The 21346-nt window shown below is 40.4% G+C and overlaps 1 protein-coding gene and 1 long non-coding RNA gene across 6 annotated transcripts in view; one reads left to right on the plus strand and one right to left on the minus strand.

Annotated features, from left to right (window-relative positions):
- The window catches only part of LOC117512923 (protein SON), a 451527-nt gene that overhangs the window by 347721 nt on the left and 82460 nt on the right, over window positions 1-21346 (plus strand). For all 5 annotated transcript variants that reach the window (XM_034173153.1, XM_034173176.1, XM_034173169.1 and 2 more), the window contains 2 exons: window positions 16628-16775; window positions 20370-20438. In XM_034173153.1, coding sequence (XP_034029044.1) covers window positions 16628-16775; window positions 20370-20438 — 217 coding nt within the window. The remainder of the gene's footprint in view (window positions 1-16627; window positions 16776-20369; window positions 20439-21346) is intronic.
- Window positions 864-20428, minus strand: LOC117512991. The gene is made up of 3 exons (XR_004561437.1): window positions 20296-20428; window positions 3647-3652; window positions 864-874 (listed from the first exon to the last, which is right to left on the minus strand). It is a non-coding gene; the product is annotated as an uncharacterized LOC117512991 (long non-coding RNA).

Here is a 21346-nt window from a genome sequence, read left to right on the forward strand (position 1 = left end):
AATCTACAAAGGTGACGTGTGGGCAGGCTCGAGGACACGATTTCCGCCGCCACCGAACCTGGTGAATACTGGAGCCGCCAAGTCCCGAATTCCCAGGTGATCACCGTCCCCGACTGTCGGATCTGGTACTGCTGGCGAGAACAAAGACAGTCAAGTGTGGGTGTGTGTACACCCAGTAACAACAACGGTGGGAATGCCACCTCCACCTCTCACTCAATATGTTGCAGAGTAACGCAGTGATTCCTCAGGGGAAAAGAGTGCCGTCCTGCTCTCACTCAGCCTCCACGGAAAGAGGGACCGGTACTCCTGCAAACACGCACAATATACAGATATGTTGTAACACAAATGGCTGAGAATATTACCTCCAACGAAGTACGATATCTCGGCAACGAGGTGGAGATGACGTCTGGTCTTTATGGAGTGAGATGATGTTGAGTAGATGGGTGACAGCTGTCAAGAGATAATGAGTGACAGCTGTTACCCCCGGCTGTGTCCGTGGCGGCAGCGCCCTCTCGTGCCTGAAGCCCGCACTTCAGGCAGGGCGCCCACTGGTGGTGGGCCAGCAGTGCCTCCTCTTCTGGCGGCCCACACAACAGGGGAGGGTCCCAGAGAAAACTACAGAGTCCGACATTGTTTTTGCAAAGTTACACACCGATTCAATGTTAATTTTAGTGACCTCCGATTGGCGTAACCGGGTGTCATTACTGCCGACGTGAATTACAGTCTTACCAAATTTACGCTTAGCCTTAGTCAGCAGTTTCAAATTTCCTTCAGTGTCGCCTGCTCTGGCCCCCGGAAGACAATTGACTATGGTTGCTGGTGTCGCTAACGTCACATTTCTCAAAACAGAGTCACCAATAACCAGATTTTGTTCCTCGGCAGGTGTGTCGCCGAGTGGGGAAAAATGGTTAGAAATGTGAGCGGGTTGGCGGTGTACACGGGGCTTGTGTTTAGGACTACGCTTCCTACTCACAGTCACCCAGTCGGCCTGCTTTCCCGGCTGCTCGGGATCTGCTGGAGGGGAACTAACGGCGGCTAAGCTACCTTGGTCCGCACCGACTACAGGGGCCTGGCTAGCTGTAGGATTTTCCACGGTGCAGAGCCGAGTCTCCAATTCGCCCAGCCTGGCCTCCAAAGCTACGAATAAGTTACACTTATTACAAGTACCATTACTGCTAAAGGAGGCCGAGGAATAACTAAACATTTCACACCCAGCGCAGAAAAGTGCGGGAGAGACAGGAGAAGCCGCCATGCTAAACCGGCTAAGAGCTAGTAGCTGCGCTAAGCTAGCGGATTCCTAAAAACACACAAAGTGAATAATGTGTTAATAATTTAGAGGTGATTCAGCAGAGGGAGTGCTTTAGTTAAGGCACATGAAGATTACACTGTGAAACAAATCGTTATCTAGTTATCTAGATCAATCAAACTACGCAGATTAAACAGCTAACAGATACAGCAAACACAGGAAGTGATACAATACCGCAGTGGGAGCCAACCACCAGTAGAGGCAGAGTGTATGTTCAAAGTGTTTATTACAAAACCTCAGAATTAATCCATTATTCAACATTAAAAGATATATGTTATATTTTAACTTTGTACAAATGACAGAATTGACATTAATGGAGTTATTCTATCGGTATTAATGTTATTTATAAATCAAAACTATAAGTCAGCAGTGCTTTATTTTCCAAGACCTCCGCCTGACCTGAACGTTGTGATTGGGTAGAGAGCTGGGCTTTGTGGCTGCTCTCAGTTTGCTTCTGTGCTTGAAGCCGTGTAGTAAACAAGAGCTTCCAGCAGGGGGCAAGATGTTCAAAGACAGAAGTGTTGGCTCATTATTTGGGTCTGTTGTAGCTTTTGATGCTACCAGAAGCGATTGTGGTGTTAAAACTCAAATTCAGTTTATTAGTAGTTGCAAATGTACCAGAGACAGTAATGGAATTTATCGGTTATCGGTTATGTGTAATTTCCGATACATTTTTGGGTGGTTTATTGTTTTATTTTTATCAAAGATAACTTTTAAGTTATCTGATTATTTGTTATCGAAGTTAATTTTTTGGTTATTTGTGCCCACCACTGGTTGTAGGCGTCCATTTGTACACAAAGTCTGCAGGAACATTTTCTTGAAGTGGATACATTCCAGTTAAAACCCAAGGTGGAACATTTTCTTTTTCAAAAAGAAAAGAGATGAGATGCATTTGGGCAGCCAAGTAGTGCTTTTTAAGATTAGGTAGGCTAAAACCCCAGTTTATAATCCCATGTAAGTTTTCTTTTGAGCCCTTTGGATTTTTCCCATTCCATATAAATTGTCTAATGTGTTTAGTAACATTAAAAAAACCTAAGTGGCACTGGAATTGGCAAAGACTGAAAAAAAGTACTGTAAACTTGGTAATATATTAATTTTAATACAGTTTATTTGGCCAATCAAAGTAATAGGTAAATTTGTCTATTTCTGTAAATCCTCTATAATATGTTTAACTAGTGTTGCATAATTAAGTTTGTATTAGTTTTTAAAATTATTATCTACCATAATTCCAAGATATCTTATCCTATTTGGGGACAATTTAAATGGGCTCTTTTGCTGGCAGTCCTCATAATGAAAGTTTGAAAGTGGAAGAATTTCACTTTTATCGTAGTTTACCTTATATCCTGAGACAGATCCAAAAGCATCTATAGTGGAGCAGATAAGTATGACTTTTGGCCAGAATTGTTCACATGGTTATGCAAGCATCAGATTTAGTATGAATGTTCTACATAAATCATTGTTTGAGGAAAAAGTGCTGGCGACTTGAAAATCCAATATGACGGCCAGGTAGGGGTTAATGAAGAATTACACAGAGGTCAAAATTTAACTAGAAGCACTCAGAGAGTGCAAACCTCCGCCAAGGCCATGGGGTCACTGATGCCATAACATCTACACGCCGTGGAATCATTGAACCTAAAAAGGTCTAACAATGATGTTTGCTCAGTAGTAAAAAAAAGTTTCATCTGCTGTGACTGGATAGCATGTATCCTTAGTGCTTGGCATCACAGTTTATTGCAACTTGCACCTTTCCCAGAAGCTATTGTCATCTGAGCACTGATATTGATATTGCATGTGCTTATAGACAAAAACAAATAAGAGACAAAATTCAATTTATTATTCAACTAAACTGCAAATATATGCATTTTTTAACATTTATGAAACACTTCTCTAAACAAGGCCATAGGGTCACTGACCCTAAAGAGATTCCCTCCTTGGCACAGTGATCTATTCAACCATTCAGTGTTACAACCAAAACTATGATACATACACTTTTCTTTCCTTTATATTTGACATCCTTGACCATGAAAACATACCACTAGAACTTGGAATCACTTTTATGTCTTTATTAGTTCAAAAGTTATTGTATAAAAACGATTTTTCGGTAATGGCGGATTTCTTCTTGATCTAGCTCTAGCTAACATTTGAAGCTACATCAAATCTGATGACCCTTACTGAATCAGTACAGATTCGGCTACAATTTGGTGTTAGTTGTGCATCTCTAGCTTCATTTGTCACCTCACACTGACACATTTTCCATTTTCCCTATATTTTTGCATATTCTAGATCACCAGATCCGGAATCCGGATCCGATCATCACCAAACTTTGTTGTTTGATAGAACATTTGACTGTGTTACACCCTAATTTTTTTCAAGCCTTTCTGCCTTGTTTTTGTGGAGTTAGAAACTAGAATGTCAAAATTCCCCCTATCCCGCAATGGTGAAGAATCCTTTAAAAAAATTCCTGGATGCGGATCGTGAGCCGGATCACCACTAAAATTTAATCACTTGTTCCTCTTGTCATTTCCAACCGCTCTACAAAATTTCATCAAAATCCGTTCAAAACGTTTTGAGTTATCCTGCTGACAAACAGACAGACAGACAAACAAACGCGACCGAAAACATAACCTCCTTGGCGGAGGTAAAAATGCTCCATTCATATTGAAGGCTATACCACATTATGTGTCTGATCACAAAGATTCCAAAAAGGTATAGTTTGGGCTATCTATGACTGAATGTTATGGAGTTATGGGGTAAAAACAGCAAGAATGGTAAGAAAGATCAGTTTCAGTTTGTACAGGGGTCAGGGGTTATCTGCTGCACTAGTAGCACTGATTGTAATTTAGCAAGAGATTCAAGAGGATTTTGTTAAATTCAGAATTATGTCATCTGCCAGAAGGTTGATTTTGTGTGTCATCTGACCCACTTTTACACCCTTTATACACTCAACAAAAATATAAACGCAACATTTTTGGTTTTGCTCCCATTTTGTATGAGATGAACTGAAAGATCTAAAACTTTTTCCACATACACAATATCACCATTTCCCTCAAATATTGTTCACAAACCAGTCTAAATCTGTGATAGTGAGCACTTCTCCTTTGCTGAGATAATCCATCCCACCTCACAGGTGTGCCATATCAAGATGCTGATTAGACACCATGATTAGTGTACAGGTGTGCCTTAGACTGTCCACAATAAAAGGCCACTCTGAAAGGTGCAGTTTTGTTTTATTGGGGGGGGATACCAGTCAGTATCTGGTGTGACCACCATTTGCCTCATGCAGTGCAACACATCTCCTTCGCATAGAGTTGATCAGGTTGTCAATTGTGGCCTGTGGAATGTTGGTCCACTCCTCTTCAATGGAACTGGTACACGCTGTCGTATACGCCGGTCCAGAGCATCCCAAACATGCTCAATGGGTGACATGTCCGGTGAGTATGCCGGCCATGCAAGAACTGGGACATTTTCAGCTTCCAAGAATTGTGTACAGATCCTTGTAACATGGGGCCATGCATTATCCTGCTGCAACATGAGGTGATGTTCTTGGATGTATGGCACAGCAATGGGCCTCAGGATCTCGTCACGGTATCTCTGTGCATTCAAAATGCCATCAATAAAATGCACCTGTGTTCTTCGTCCGTAACAGACTCCTGCCCATACCATAACCCCACCACCACCATGGGCCACTCGATCCACAACATTGACATCAGAAAACCGCTCACCCACACAACGCCACACACGCTGTCTGCCATCTGCCCTGGACAGTGTGAACCAGGATTCATCCGTGAAGAGAACACCTCTCCAACGTGCCAAATGCCACGTCGGTTACGACAACGAACTGGAGTCAGGTCGAGACCCCGATGAGGATGACAAGCATGCAGATGAGCTTCCCTGAGACGGTTTCTGACAGTTTGTGCAGAAATTCTTTGGTTATGCAAACCGATTGTTTCAGCAGCTGTCCGAGTGGCTGGTCTCAGACGATCTTGGAGGTGAACATGCTGGATGTGGAGGTCCTGGGCTGGTGTGGTTACACGTGGTCTGCAGTTGTGAGGGTGGTTGGATGTACTGCCAAATTCTCTGAAATGCCTTTGGAGACGGCTTATGGTAGAGAAATGAACATTCGATACATGAGCAACAGCTCTGGTTGACATTCCTGCTGTCAGCATGCCAACTGCACGCTCCCTCAAATCTTGCGACATCTGTGGCATTGTGCTGTGTGATAAAACTGCACCTTTCAGAGTGGCCTTTTACTGTGGGCAGTCTAAGGCACACCTGTGCACTAATCATGGTGTCTAATCAGCATCTTGATATGGCACACCTGTGAGGTGGGATGGATTATCTCAGCAAAGGAGAGGTGATCACTATCACAGATTTAGACTGGTTTGTGAACAATATTTGAGGGAAATGGTGATATTGTGTATGTGGAAAAAGTTTTAGATCTTTGAGTTCATCTCATACAAAATGGGAGCAAAACCAAAAGTGTTGCGTTTATATTTTTGTTGAGTGTATCTGGATCCTGTCTGACCATCTCAGCCAGAGGCTCAATGGCCAGAACAGAGTCCAGGGGACAGAGGGCAGCCTTGTCTGCTGGACCTGCTTAGGGGGAAGGCAGTGGTCATTTGTGCATTGGTGATAATTTTAGCTTGTGGTTTCTTATAGAGCACTTTAACCCAATTCATAAAGTAATGACCAAATCCAAATTTAGACAACAGCTTGAATAAATATGGCCATTCAAGCCTATCAAATGCCTTTTTGGCATATAAGGTAACGGCTATGCTGGGTTCAGGAGTGGAGGTTCCCAAATGAATAACATTTAATAACCTACACAAGTTATTGGTTGACAGTCTCTTCTGAATAAAACCAGAGTTTATCAGTTTAGGTATGTATTTACTCAACCTGTTTGCTAATGCTTTAGAAATCAGTTTATAGGGGACTTCCGGTTCCGCTGGGGAAGTAATGGCTGCTTGAGACGTGAGCTCCCGACGGTTTTGGTGAAAATAACCCCGCCTAACGTTACTCTTATGCCAACTTTGAGGCTTATTCTAGAAGATGGTCAAGGGGGCAACTACTAGACGTAAGAAAATGGCAAATTCGATGGAAGAAGAAATGAGGCATACCGACGACCAAAGCAATCCAGAGGAGCTAATGCTAGCTGCGGAGAGCGTAGGCCCTCCGGACTCCACTATGCATAATATTCTGAGAGAATTGAGGGACTTCAGAAAGGAGAATAATGAACAATACTCGGATATAAAATCTGAACTGACTAGGGTTAACAACAGAGTGGAAGAAGCAGAGGGGCGTATTGAAGAAGTAGAGATGGTGTTGCAGGCTGCATCGATGCTAATCAAGCGGCTATCCGATCGCCAAGCTATACTTGAAGCTAAACAGATTGAACAGGAGGGTCGCGCCCGCAGGATAATGTTAGGATATATGGCATAGCGGAAAACAAAGAGGGCTCGGACATGGTGACTTTTCTAAATAACCTGTTGAAAAACGAGCTTGATTTCCCCTCTGATCAACAATTGGGAATCTTCCTGGCGAAAGAAGGAAATCTTTTGTGACAGTGTTCGGTTTTTTTGGATCACGACTATCCCATTGAAGTGCTTAAGAAGCGGAACGAATACAAGGAGGCTAAAAAGATTCTTAAAGAGCACCAGATAAAGTTTTAAACTCCATACCCGGCAAAGTTGAAGGTTTTCTACCGAGATGCTACACGGCTGTATAAGGACGCAGTTGAAGCAACCCGAGACATGGCCGCACGAGGGCTCCCAGTCACCGTGTTGAAAACAACGACTACACCGGACCAAGGGGAGCTGGAGCTGCTATCTACATGGTGCAAAGCACATGGACAGCACAGAGGCCAGGATCACGGAGAGTCTACACAAGAGAGTCATCACGCCCGCCTCAAGGAAAGACTTCAGGTGTTTAGGAGAGAAGTGGACGCTTAATGGTATCCTTAATTTTTTATATTTGGTGGGTTTATCCGCACTTTTTATATGTATGATGGTTGACTTTTTTTTTTCTCTATGTTGTATTGCAGAACTTGCTGTTTTTGTACTGTTTTGATTTACTAGATATTCAGATAGTCGGGACTGAATCTTTATGTGGGTCGAAAAACTATTTCTCTAGCAAGAAGACATCATTAGGGCTCTCCCTCACGCACGAGGTGAGATCCTCCCCTAATTGGTCCTTAACACCGCGGGACCATACAGGGTTATTTACATGAGCCCCTACCTTGGAAGGACCTTTTTTATTTTTGGTGTAATTGTTCAGTTTGTTCCAGGTTCTTTTGTTGTTTGTTCAATGGGAGAGAGTCTGCTTGTGCACCATTTTAATTTAAATGAAAGCAAATGTTATCTCTATAGTTTTTATTTTATTTAATTTTAGATAAGACACCATGAACATAGAAGATATTAGAATAGTTACATTTAATGTTAAAGGGATCTCAAATCCAATTAAAAGGACTAAAATACTATCAAAAGTAAAAAAAAAAAGATAATGCCCAAATTGTAATGTTACAAGAAACTCATCTTTCTACAGTAGAACACGAAAAAGTTAAAAAGAATGGGTTACACAAGAATATATTTTTCATCTTATAAAAACGTCCGAAGAAGAGGGGTGGCGATATTAATTTCAGAGAAAATACCTTTCGATTACGTGTCTGAGGAAACTGAGAAAGATGGAAGATATATAGTAGTTTCGGGTAAGATCAATGATGTGATAAGTTTTTGTAATATTTATGCCCCCCCGGAAGTAATTTCTCTTTTTATAGGAAGGTCTTTGATTTGATAATTGGTGCTCCAGGAATAATAATCAGTGGTGGCGATTTGAACCTACATCTTAATTCCAATTTAGATTCATCTAAAATCTCAGCTAATAACATATTGTCTAAAAAAGTAAACAATTTGCTGTTTGAATTTGGAATAATTGATCTTTGGAGAGATTTTTACCCTTTGGGTCATGATTATACTTTTTATTCACATCCTCATGACACATACTCGCGTATAGATTATTTTTTTTTATCTTTAAGAGGGACCGTCATAGAATTAACAGTTGTGATATAGGCTCAATTGATTTATCTGATCACACTCCAGTCAGTTGTACAATACAGGTTGATAAAACTTTGCGTAATACACTTTGGAGATTTAATACAAGTACTTTGTATAATCCATTATTTGTGGCTAACATGAGAAAGGAGATAAAACTATTTTTAGAAATTAATGATAGTGGGGACGTAGATTCAACTATAGTTTGGGATGCCTTGAAAGCAGTAATTCGGGGGAAAACTATATCCTGGTGCGCCCACAATAAAAAGGAAAAACAATTAAAACGTCTAAACTTGGATAAAAACTTAAAAGAGTTAGAAATTGAGCATAAAAAGAAACAATCCCCAGGTATATTGGAAGAGATTAAAAAACAAGAAACGAAATAAACTTATTATATACTCAGGAAATTGAAAAAAAGTTAGTTTTTGTGAAACAAAAATATTATGAGGCGGGCCCTATGGCATCAAAAATCCTTGCTAGAAGGCTACAAAAAGAAAGGGCAGATAATACAATATATAAAATAAAAGATTCAGACTCTGGTCTTCTATTGCATAAACAAGAAGAAATACAAAAAGCATTTGAGAAATTTTATAAAAGCCTGTATACACAACTACCTTTAGGGACAGATTCACAAATTGAGGAATTTCTAAATTCCCTTAATTTACCTACTTTATCTGAAGAGCACAATAGTATATTGACAGCAGAGAAAGAACTAAACAGTGCCATCTCTAGGTCGAAAGCCAATAAGACACCTGGCCCAGACGGTTTCCCTTCAGATTGGTACAAGGTATTTTGTAAGGAACTGACCCCTAGCCTTTTAAAAGCCTGAGAAGGCATTTGACTCAGTTAGTTGGGCGTTTTTGTATAAAGTTCTGGAACAATTAGGGATACACAATTTTATTCAAGTAATTCGCACACTGTATGATAAACCCTCGGCCCGGGTTAAAATTAATGGACACTTCGCGGAATCTATCACACTACAGCGCGGCTCGCGCCAAGGATGTCCGGTATCACCGCTATTGTTCTCACTTTATATTGAACCACTCGTTCAATGCATCAGACAATCAGAGAAAATAAGAGGAATTACTATTGGTGACCAGGAACAAAAAGTTGCATTATATGCAGATGATGTATTGGTATATCTCTCTGAACCCAATGTTACTCTTCCGGAACTAATGAACATTCTGCTGAAATTTGGAAATTACTCGGGATATAAATTGAATATACAAAAGACCCAAGTTTTAACACTTAATTTTTCTCCACCTAAACATCTCTGAAAAATTTCCATTAAAATGGGAACTGCAATCTATAAAGTTTTTGGGTATCCTCTTACCAAAAGACCTTTCAGTTCTCAAATAAATTAATTATACCCCTCTAATGTCCAAAATGAAAGAAGATTTAACAAGATGGAATGCTATTTATTTTCTTAGTTTCAGTCATAGAATTGATGCTATAAAGATGAATATGCTTCCACGTTTTCTTTTTTTATTTCAAGCACTCCCAGTGGAAATTACCCAGAAAGAATTTTCAGAAATTGATAAAATAATTTCCAGATTTATTTGGCAGGGTAAAAAGCCATGTATTAAATATAAAACACTACAGCTATCAAAAAGAGAGGGAGGATTCACTTTACCATATTTTAAAGGATACTTTTTTGCCGCTCAGATTAAACCACTTACTAACATGTGCTCATCGAGGTTTAAGGCTAGATGGAAAGATATTGAATTGTCAATAACAGACCCTCCAATCCAGACAATATTGGCTAATAAAAACTTAGGTAAATATATAGACTTGTGCAAAAATCCATGGATTGCAACTCAATTAAAAATCCGGGGAAAAGTAAAAGAATTGTTTAAACTAGATGATAAAATTCAGATAATCCATTGGTGTGTGACTGATCCCAACTTCAAACCCAATATGTTGGACAATACTTTTAAACAGTGGATCTCTAAGGGTATTACAACCTTTTACTCACTTACTCATAACGGAAAAATGAAGGATTTTGACAGTTTAAAGGGAGAATTTCAATTACAACACTCCAACTTTTTTCGGTACCTCCAACTACGACACTACTTTCAACAGAATATTATTAATAAAACCGACATTAACGATCCAATTTTAGTCATTTTCTTGAAGGCGTATAAAAATAATTTGATTAAAGGAGCAACAGGAACACTTTACAAAGGTCTACTGTCAAAAATGAGTCACTCCACAAAATATATTAGGGATAAATGGGAAGGAGAGGGTTCTCTTTCAATAACAGATGATGATTGGCTTGATATATGTCAATTGCAATGGAGGTGTACCAATTCTCATAAATGGCGTGAATTTAGCTGGATGTGTCTTATGCGTTTTTTTGTTACTCCAAAGCAAAAGGTACATTTTGATGGAGGGGCAGCAGAATGTTGGAGACGCTGTGGGGAGCAGAAGGCAGGTCACTGGCATATATTTTGGGAATGTCCAAAACTGAAATCCTACTGGGTTGAAATTCAGGAAAATTTAGTGAAAATATACTATTGCAATTTCCTATTTTATTTCTGGGAAAGACCGAGATTCATTTTAGAAAATCTTTTAATAATTATCTTTTTCTGGTTTTAATAACAGCAGCCAAAAAAGCAATAACAAAACGCTGGCTCCTGCCTGAGCCCCCTACAGTGTCAGAGTGGATAAATATTGTGAATGGGATTTATGTTACATTTGCAATTAGACTTAAAAAGAAAGTTTTTATCAAACTATGGAAACAGTGGGTCCAATTTGTTAAACCTCTCTGCCCAGATTTTACGGAAGTAACGGTGCTTGAGAGACTAAAACAGAACTGCATCCCTTTTATGTAATGGTGTCTAACTCTTATTCTGTGTCTTTTTCACTCATTTTAATGGTTGGCTTTACTAATTTTGTACAACATGCGATGGTCTTCTCTCTCATTTTGTTGTGTTCTTTCTTTGTTCTTTCTTTATTATTCTTTTTCAGAAAAATAAGAGTGGACTCTTGTAATGAGCCAGTCTGTAATTGACTCCCTCTGTTTTGTTTTCCACTCTTTGAAAATAAAGAATTAAAAAATTTTTTTATAGTGTTCAAAAGTGAGATTGGTCAAAAAGATGAACATTTTAGGGGGTCTTTCTTTTTTAATGGATCACTGTAATTATAGCCATGACAGAGTAGTTGAGGCCGAGTTGGCTTTAGAAATGGAAGTGGCTGATTTATCCAAAATTGGATCTAAACAGTAATTGAAGTCTCCTCCCATGAGAATATATTCGTGGCCCCCCTGATACTTTAAGAAAAATGTCATGAATAAAAGAACTATCATCGTACTTGGGGGCATAAAGGTTTACCAAGGTCCAATATTCCGAATAAATCTGACAATTTATCATAACATAGTGACCTAATGGATTAATAATTGTATCCTGAATTGTGATGGAAATGTTTTTATTTATTAAAATAGCAACACCCCTTGCCTTAGAATTAAAGGATGAATAGAAAACTTGGCCTTTCCATCCTTTCTTTAATTTTATGTGCTCTTGTGGAGTAAGATGAGTCTCTTGGATAAAGGCTACGTCTGTTTCTACCTGCTCTGGTTCCTCGTCCAGAACAAAAGAGGGATCATCTCCTTCAACATCAGAATCCACACTGTCTGACAACACGCTGGGCGCTACGTCTTGCTCCAGTTTAAAAAAAGGGCTTTTGACTTTTTGTCAACAAATAAAAGCCTCATATTTTAATTGTGACGCTCTCCTCTTATTTTAAATTGCCTGTGAAGGTTTGATTGCTGCTCTTAAATTTTTTCAGAGTCAAGTGAGGTTTTAGGGAATGGTGATATGTCCAAGCCAAGCCTTCAGTGTCCAATACTGGTTGTCCTCAGGACTGTGTCCTTTCTCCTCAGCTTTTTATTCTATACACAGACAGTTGTAGGGCAGGTCAGGAGAGCAGCTACCTGGTGAAGTTCTCCAATGATGCAGCTCTGTTGTCTCTTCTTCATGTTTCTGTGTCAGGCCGTGGGGATGCTTTGTTGATGTTTGTTAAATGGAGTGATGACAGCTTCCTTTACCTTAATGTCCAAATGATGATTAAATGATGATGATGGTGATGATGTACAAATTGAACAAAAGTAATGTAACTAATGAGGTAAATAGTACTCTTAAGATTGAGCAATCAGCAAAGTAACTAATAGTTACTTTTCTGAGTACCAAATCTTAAAAATAACCAAGTTAGATTATGAGTTACTTCATTAATTACATACAGCAGCTGCCGACAAGTTGTCCACAGATACTAATGAAGTAACTCTATAAAGTAACTGTAAAATATAACTGTATAAAGTAACTAATGAAGTAAATTTTCAAAGTTACTTTGGCAACACTGGTCACCAGTGTGGAGCCTTGGAGCCAGGCTCCTGGCGACTAGCAGTGTGCCACTGAGCAAGACTTCTGCATGTCTCAGTGCTGTCACAGGTTAGCATGAGAGAAAAATGAGTCGACACACTGAGTGAGCTTAGAAGACAGTACAATTTCTTTATTTTCCAGATGTACAGCATTTATACAAGTTGTTAAACAATGGACCAGGAAATGCTTTATTTTTGTGAACAAAGGAAGGACAGTGAGACTCGGGCATCAGACTTTGATCTGTACCGTTGATCATGTGTATATGGCCGAGAATGGGTCAGCTCGCCACCTGCAGGTTGTGGGGACATGAAAGAGACCTTTAACCCGTTTTCACTCACTGGGAACAATTGGTGAAGTGTATCACTGTCATTTTCTACTCACAATAAATGCACCTTGGCATGTTAACATCCGCTGCCGGACATGGGACATGAAAAGGCATTAACATGTATAAAGCAGAAGCAGACAATAGGTCGCCATGCGGACCAGAGTTCTGTCGGCAGACATTAATTTGTCTAGGATTCAGCTTTGTGTGGCAGGCAGGTAAAAGACAGTGAAATCACATATGACTTTGTGTATGGTGACTGAAAGGTGCTTATGATGAATTTTTGTCTCAAAGGTATAGCTTGGTTGCTACAATGTCACCATTTTTCTCAGTTAATATATTTCTAAAGGTGCCCCCCCACACACACACATCTTCAACTGCTTAGTTCAAGTAAGGGTCACGGGGGGCTGGAGCCTTTTCTGTGAAACAGTTGTTCAGTTGCTCTCCACAAGTGGTCTTTTGCTCTTGCACAACTCTTCTGATAATTCTTTTCAGTCCTCTGTCAGAAAAATTGCAAGGAGCACCTGGTCATGGTTGGTTTATGGTGAAATGATGTTCTTTCCAATTCCAGATTATGGCCCCAACAGTGCTCACTGGAACATTCAGAAGTTTAGAAATCCTTCTGTAACCAATGCCATCACTATGTATGAGGTCTATTAGAAAAGTATTAAAGTATTATTTTAAAAAAAAAAACATAGGGCTTTGAATCACGTGTGATTGCGTCAGACAAGCTTGAACCCTCGTGCGCATGCGTGAGTTTTTTCATGCCTGTCGGTTGCGTCATTCGCCTGTGAGCAGGCTTTGAGTGAGGTGTGGTCCACCCCTCTCGGCAGATTTTTATTGCGAATAAATGTCTGAACGATTTGGAGCTTTGCTGCATCAATTTTTTTCCAGAAACTGTGAGAGACCTCCAGGTGGACACCGTTCGAAAAATTAATATGGCTTTCAGGGACGATTTTATGGGGATTAAACAGATTAAGGAGTGTTACTGCCGCTTTAAGGACTGCCCACAACTCCTGAGAGCGCGACGCACTCCCAGCCCCCATCGACAGGCTGACACCCCGCTGAAACAACCAGGTCATTTCCAACGTGAAGGCTTTGTTGATCCGGGACCTCGTCTGACTTTCACAAAAAGGCAGAAGATGTGGACATCAGCACTTTTTCCAGCACATTCCACCGTTACAAGAGTTTTTTTTCATGGAAAGACGGATTCCGGTTGCTTTCCAGTCGTGTGAATATCCGATTGTGATTGGATATTCACACGACTGGAAAGCAACCGGAATCCGTCTGAAATCCACCTGAAAGCTGTCCTGAGAGACCAACACCGAGGTGGTTTTGTCCCGCGTAATGAACGGCTCCGTGGCGCGTCCCTCCGCTTTTCTTTCCATGAAAAAAACTCCTGTAATGGTGGAATGTGCCGGAAAAAGTGCTGATGTCCACATCTTCTGCGTTTTTGTGAAAGTCAGGCGAGGTCCCGGATCAACAAAGCCTTCACGTTGGAAATGATCTGATTGTTTCAGCGGGGTGTCAGCCTGTCGATGGGGGCTGGGAGCGTGCCGTGCTCTCAGGAGTTGTGGGCCATCCTTAAAGCGGCAGTAACACTCCTTAATCTGTTTAATCCCCATAAAATCGTCCCTGAAAGCCATATTAATTTTTCGAACGGTGTCCACCTGGAGGTCTCTCACAGTTTCTGGGGAAAAATTGATGCAGCAAAGCTCCAAATCGTTCAGACATTTATTTGCAATAAAAATCCGCCGAGAGGGTGGACCAGTGCTCACACAAAGCCTGCTCACAGGCGAATGACGCAACCGACAGGCATGAAAAAACTCACGCATGCGCACGAGGGTTCAAGCTTGTCTGACACAATCACACGTGATTCAAATCCATATGGTTTTTTTTTTTAAATAATAAGGTCGGATAGTTTTCTAATAGACCTCGTATTGCAACAATAAGGTTGCAAAGATTTTGAGAGCTCTTTTCTTTTATCCATCATGAGATGTTTCTTGTGTTGTCGTCGTCTTCTGTTCCGGAAGACAGTGGACTACACCGGAGATGTCATTTGGCTTTTGTACAGTGTCAGCTCTTGCTGAACAGTCCAATTTCTGTGTGGCAGTCTCTGTCTCAGTGCCTGGACAGGAATGCAGTTGGTAGTGCAGAGGCAGAAGCTGCTCTCATCCTCTGTCCTTCCTTCCTGTTTTTTGCCACTGTTCTCTCCCTCTGCTCTCTGTTTCCCTTTCTTGATGGTTTTTCCACCAGTTGCTGTGATTGTCTGTAGTGACCTCTGATGTACTTGGGCTGATCTCTTGCAAATGTCCTTATAACCCAGCATTGGACAGTCACTGGTTTGGAGCCTTATGCATGTTCATTGTATAGTACGTCTTCTGGAAGGCCACCATCCTCCATGCAGTGAATGTGGCCGAGCCATCTTAGGCATCGCTGGGATGATTGCAAACATGCTTGGAATTTTTGCCCAACAAAGTATCTCTGTGTTCATTATGTGATCCTGCCAAGATATGCTCAGAATGCACCGCAGGCACCAAAGGTGGAAGCTGTTGAGGCAGTGCTCTTGTCTTGTCTTGCATACACTGTTCCAATTTTGCTGCCATTCTTGGACAGTCTTTCCATGGTGGATGCGGCCTTGCTGATGTGTTTGCTAGTCTCAGCCTCGAGGGACAGGTTGTTGGAGAGTGCCAAGCCGAGGTACTTGAATTCCTCAATGACTTGCTAAGTCCAGCTGGTGCTAGTGGTGTGATCTTTGGTGTCTCCAAGACACTCTGTGGTGCGGCTTTGTGTTGAAGAATGTGTTGGTAATGCAGAGCTTGCGTTAAGAACACAGTTCAAGCAGTCTGTGCCCATGGTCACCATCAACTCTAGCATTGAAGTCCCTGAACAGTAACAGGTGCTGTGTAACTGGAACACCTGAATATGTTTCTTGTGTGACACCTTGGTAATGAGACACCTTTTTATAGGCCATAAGCTGGGAATGAACCAGCTGACAAGAATTAATTAATTTGCACTGACAAGAGGCAGGACTGCTTTGTAATTACTGATAGATTTCAGCTGGTGTCTTGGCTTTACGTGTCTTGCTTGCACCTCCCTTTCTTCAGGTGTTCAATAACTTCCTGTCATTTCACATTATTAGACAACATAATTTAGAGACATCTGTGGTTGATGTCTTTGTATGTGTGGATTACTTGAGTTGTTGCCAACATCTCGTGAAAATTTCATGTCTTTAGAAATAGCACCTTTAGAAATAGGTTTACTGAGAAAAATGGTGACATGTTAAATGCTTATTTTACCTGCTATATCTGTATGTACTGTATAATAACTCACCTAATTTGTTTAATCCATCACACACTGTGAACAAGGATGAACAAAGTCTGCACATTTCACCTTGGTCTTCGAAACACAAAATAGCCATTTTGCAAACACTGTAGAAGCAACTGCACTATTGCTATGTGTATGTGATATCACAACTCAGAGCTCTTTTTAGTTTAACTGTACCATAGCTCTTCTATGGGATTTCTTTCTTCTTTGAACTTGTAAGCACTAAGTATTTCTGTTTATGTCTTTGCAGGACCAGTTCCTTCGGGCAGCTCCTGTATCAGGAGGTGTTGGGGAGTTCCTGATGAGAAAGATGGGCTGGAAGATGGGAGAAGGCTTGGGAAGGAACAGAGAGGGCACAGTGGAGCCAATCATCGTTGACTTCAAGGTTGATCGCAAAGGTCTGAGTTCACATAATACTGGAGCAACAATATTGCTATAAATTTAAATTGTGAATAAATTTTAAAAATGTCATGTATTTGGTATGAAGTGGGACCAGTTAATTGGGTTTGGTGGCACTGTTGAGCATACTGTTATACTGCATACTGTTGAGCAACATAGATATGACAAATGGCAGAAAGATAGCACATTATAACTACAAGGAATAGGTGAAGAACTTTTCATTGTGCTGTGGTACTCATAAATCAATTCCTATTGCAAACCAAGTACAGCCTAATTAAGTACCGGGAGACTTCATGACCTCAGGTGTCTGTGCTATATCCTAGTAAGTAAGTCCCTTTGGCTGCTCCCTTGAGTTTCACTCGGGGTTCCCACAGCAGATCCAAGGTCGATCTGCATGATGGTTTGGCATAGATTTTACGCCGGATGTCCTTCCTTGGTGCTATTTCTCACTTTTGATGCTTGGAAATGCTGTGATAACTTTGTATATCTTTCTCCTGCTTTGTAAAAATCAGCAATTCTTTTTTCTAGTCTAAACTGATTTCTTTTGGTTGCTTTCTCAGGTGAGAGCTCAAAGCCTTACTGAAGTTTTTATACTGTGTGTACATCAGAACATAACCCTCAGATTTAGCTTCATTTTTCAAGCTTTGAGCATTGCAAAGTTAAAGCACATCATTGTATAACATTATTTTCTGCTATGGCTCAGCAAAAAGGTAATTTCTTAAGGGGGTTAATAATTTTGACCCTTGTAGTTTTTGGTTTTCCTGAAATAATTTTGTTTCTGTTTGCAGAGTAAAACAATGTAAGCATCCAAAAGGATGTTTAGAAATGCTGTGTTGAAAATTCCTTGCTCTGTTAAAAAACAACCCTAGACCTGGGTTGTGCTGCAGTTGTCTCATTGAACGTCCTAAATCCTAGCTAAGTACATTGACTGACTTTAGTTTGCACTCATTCCACTTCAGCAAGGTAAAACTTTTATGTGCGTTGCCGTGCACATGCACACTCCTGCACTTTGCACTTATGTCAGAATCATTGAAAGAGGAATGTGTATTGTGTTATTGACTGAACTTTGTTGCACTGCTGATATGCTGACAGTCAGACTGCAGAAAACATCACACGCAACAGCTGCTCTCAGGTTGTGTATGTCAATAGTTCTCAAACCAGTCCTCAAGGACCACCTAACCTACACGTTTTCCATCTAGCCCTGCTCTGCCACAAGCTGAGTAGCTCATTCAGGTGTGCAGCCAATCAAGTACTAAATGAAAGTGTTGCTGAAATCTTTTTTAAAAATGAAGATAAGTATGTCTTGGGAGGTGCAGGAAAAACTTAACACTTAAATATGTAACTGTTCTAGATTTTGGCATAAAACTGAGGTGGCCAAGGATTGTCTTTTCCTGGATATGTCATGGGTCAACTGTCCGTTGGCGTGTGTAAACATCTTCTTCTCGGAAACTGCTGTACCAGTGAAGCTGAAGCTCGGTGCCCATGTTCCTACCCAAGAGGACAGGTGTTCCAATCCAATTTCAAATATGGCTGCCATGGTGGCCATCTTGAAAATATCATATGTGTAGCCGTATGTCAGCCATTTATGCAGCAAGTGAGCTGAAATTTGTGCCATGGATAACAATCAGCAAGCCAAAAAATGAAATCTAATGGTTTTGAGAATCTCGCTGGATAAGCCATACCCATTTACACCTAGTTAGCTTGTCGGCCATTTTTAATTTTTTTTGCTGATTCTCCCCCCACCCCACCCCCCCATTCCCACATGGTTTGTTCAATCTTCATGAAATCTGACACATACCATGTTTGGATTGAGCTGCACAAAAGTTATCACATGGATTTTTTTTTTTACCCCCCCCCCCCACACACACACACACACACAGTTTTGCTGCTGTTGGCTGCCAAATGTGAGTGGGTGTGGACTAATTCACAAAATGAGGTTTAACTCATGAAAGAATTAGTGCAGCAGATAAAAGAATACTTACAGAGGAAGCACTAAATTTAGCACAAATACTCCTTAGATTTTACTCTTTTGAAAAAAAAAAATGATTGGCCATATGAATTTTTAGTAGGCAGCCAGGTAGAAGTCAGTTGAAGAATTACACAGGGGTCAAAATTAATAGATGCTCCACTCATATTGAAAACTATACCATATTATTTGTCTATCATAAATATTCCAGAAAGGTAGAGTTTGGACAATCTGTGAGTGAATATTATAGAGTTATGGGGTAAAACAGCAAGAATGGTGACGAAGGTCAGTTTTACTTTGTACAAGGGTCAAAAGCTAAACTTGCTCTAATTTTTGGTAAAAAGTGATGCAAATTATTGGTTGAGTTAATAGGGTTTTAGAGAGGAATAGTTTGCACCATGGGCCATGCTTAGTTATGATGTTATGGGTTAAGATATCTCACGTCATAGAATCCAGTGGACGTCGATATAGTTTGACCTTTACTTTGCAGACAAACTGAAATTGACCTTTGTCACAGTTTATGCTGTTTTTACCCAATAACTCCACATTGAGTCACAGGCACTCCAAATTATACCTTTTTGGAATCTTTATGCTCAGACAAATAATGTGGTGTACTTTTCAATATGATTGGAGCATCTTTTAATTTTGACTCCTGCGTAATTCTTCAAGTGATCTGGCTGCCTATTGAAAATTCAAATGGCCAATTGCTTTTTCCAAAAGAGTCATGTCTAAGGAATATTTGTCCTCAATTTGTTGCTTCTATCATCATTTGTGGGATTGCTTCAGTTATCTGCTGCACTATTAGTCTTTTGAAGTCAAACTTGGGGGACATGATCAGTAGTGCCTTCAAAACTGATACCTTAACCGACCTGATGGGGAGCTACAACCACCACAACAGACTTTTGGCAATAACTACTGAACCCTGTGTCTTAGCATCGTGGTTCTTTTGATTTTGATTTATCCCTACTCTTCACGAACAGCTATTTTGCTCAGACACTGTAAGTGTGTTACCAATTAACCTTGTCACATAGCTTCCCCAAGGCACCCACTACTCATGAATTTTTTTGAGGGAAACACAGACAGGTCATCTGAGTGACAGGGGACGGGGGAGATTTGCCACAGCTGTTACTGCCATGGGTCAAAATGCTCGAACAGGGCTTGGACCTTGTCAGTCGGTGCTTGCGGCCCTATTTTAATTTTGACCTTTGTACAACTTTTGGAGTTTGACCATGCCCACGTTTCTAACTGAAACTGTGATGTCTTGCATCATCCAGGTGAGCTAGAGTGTTCGTGGCACATTTTTCTCTGTCGTCACTTAACATGTTTGTGTGTAAACATAGGTTTTGACTCTTTTCCTCCACCCCGCTGGCCTTGGCACCTGTAGAGGTTCTGCACACTTTCTTCCCCCCATTTTGTAGGACAGTAGGTGTAACAAAGCCATATGGCAAATGTACATAAGTAAAAAGTAGATTATTGGCTCAGAAAATGAGTAAGCGTAGAAATATCTATTTTTCAAATGGAACATGGAAAATGCTTGCTCCTCTAAAAAAAACTTTTTCTTAACCTACATGCATTTTTTGTAACGCATTTGTACCCACCACTGATGCTAGTGATGTGTGTGTTTCAGGACTACTTGCTGAAGGAGAGAAACCACAGAAGCAAACAGGAGGTCTGGTTGTAACCAAGGACCTCATGGGTAATCATACAGTACTCATATTATGTATTGTACACAGAAAAACTAAATATTGTCCTTCACAATAATGTACCTGGGTATTTGCCTTTACTATTCTGCTAAACTGTATATTTTTTGCTAAATTCCTGACTGTCATTCAAGGAAATTAGTACTCATGGTCCAGAGAAACACACTACATGTCCAAAATGCTCTAGGTGATGTTCCCTGAGGAGCCTCATCTCATTCTCCCCAAGTAACCATTAGTTTTATGCAGACTCATTCCAGTAGTACTCAAGGAGCTTCCATCAAGACCAAATACCATGCGATCAGCCTGTCATCACAATCTTGCAGTGAAGGTTCCACTGCACTAAGCCATGAGCCAAAAATCTCGAGGGTCGACTGTAAAATGTTCATTGGCGAGTGGGTTACCTATTGTATTTTGAAGTAAGATTTGAATTAACATGAAGGCTGTTCTGTGGTGATACCTTTTGGACCAACAAATGGACTGTCTTCCATCTTTCAGATATTCCCATTTGCAATTTTATTCACAAAATCACATGTCACCATTTTTCTAAAGGTGCTGTTGACATTAAATTTTCACCAGATATCAGTAACAACCCAAGTAATCCACACATACAAAGAAATCAAACCACAGATTTCCATATTTTAAGTTGCCAAGACAGCAGAACCAGCTGAAATCTATCAGTAATTACTTTCTGCAAATTGATATCAGTGCAAATTAATATCAGCTGGTTAAGTTCCAACTGATGGCCTATAAAAAAGGTGTCTCCTTATCAAGGTGTCACACAAGAAAATCTTATGATGGGTAAGATTTGAGCTCTTTCAAGATCTTCACAACCGTGGTTAGTGCACTTGGTATCAGTGTGGAAGTTTTCCCAGTTCAAGCCACACCCCTGCCACATTTCTCCATG

Source organism: Thalassophryne amazonica, chromosome 1, assembly GCF_902500255.1.
Source record: "Thalassophryne amazonica chromosome 1, fThaAma1.1, whole genome shotgun sequence".
Classification (NCBI taxonomy): Eukaryota; Metazoa; Chordata; class Actinopteri; order Batrachoidiformes; family Batrachoididae; genus Thalassophryne; species Thalassophryne amazonica.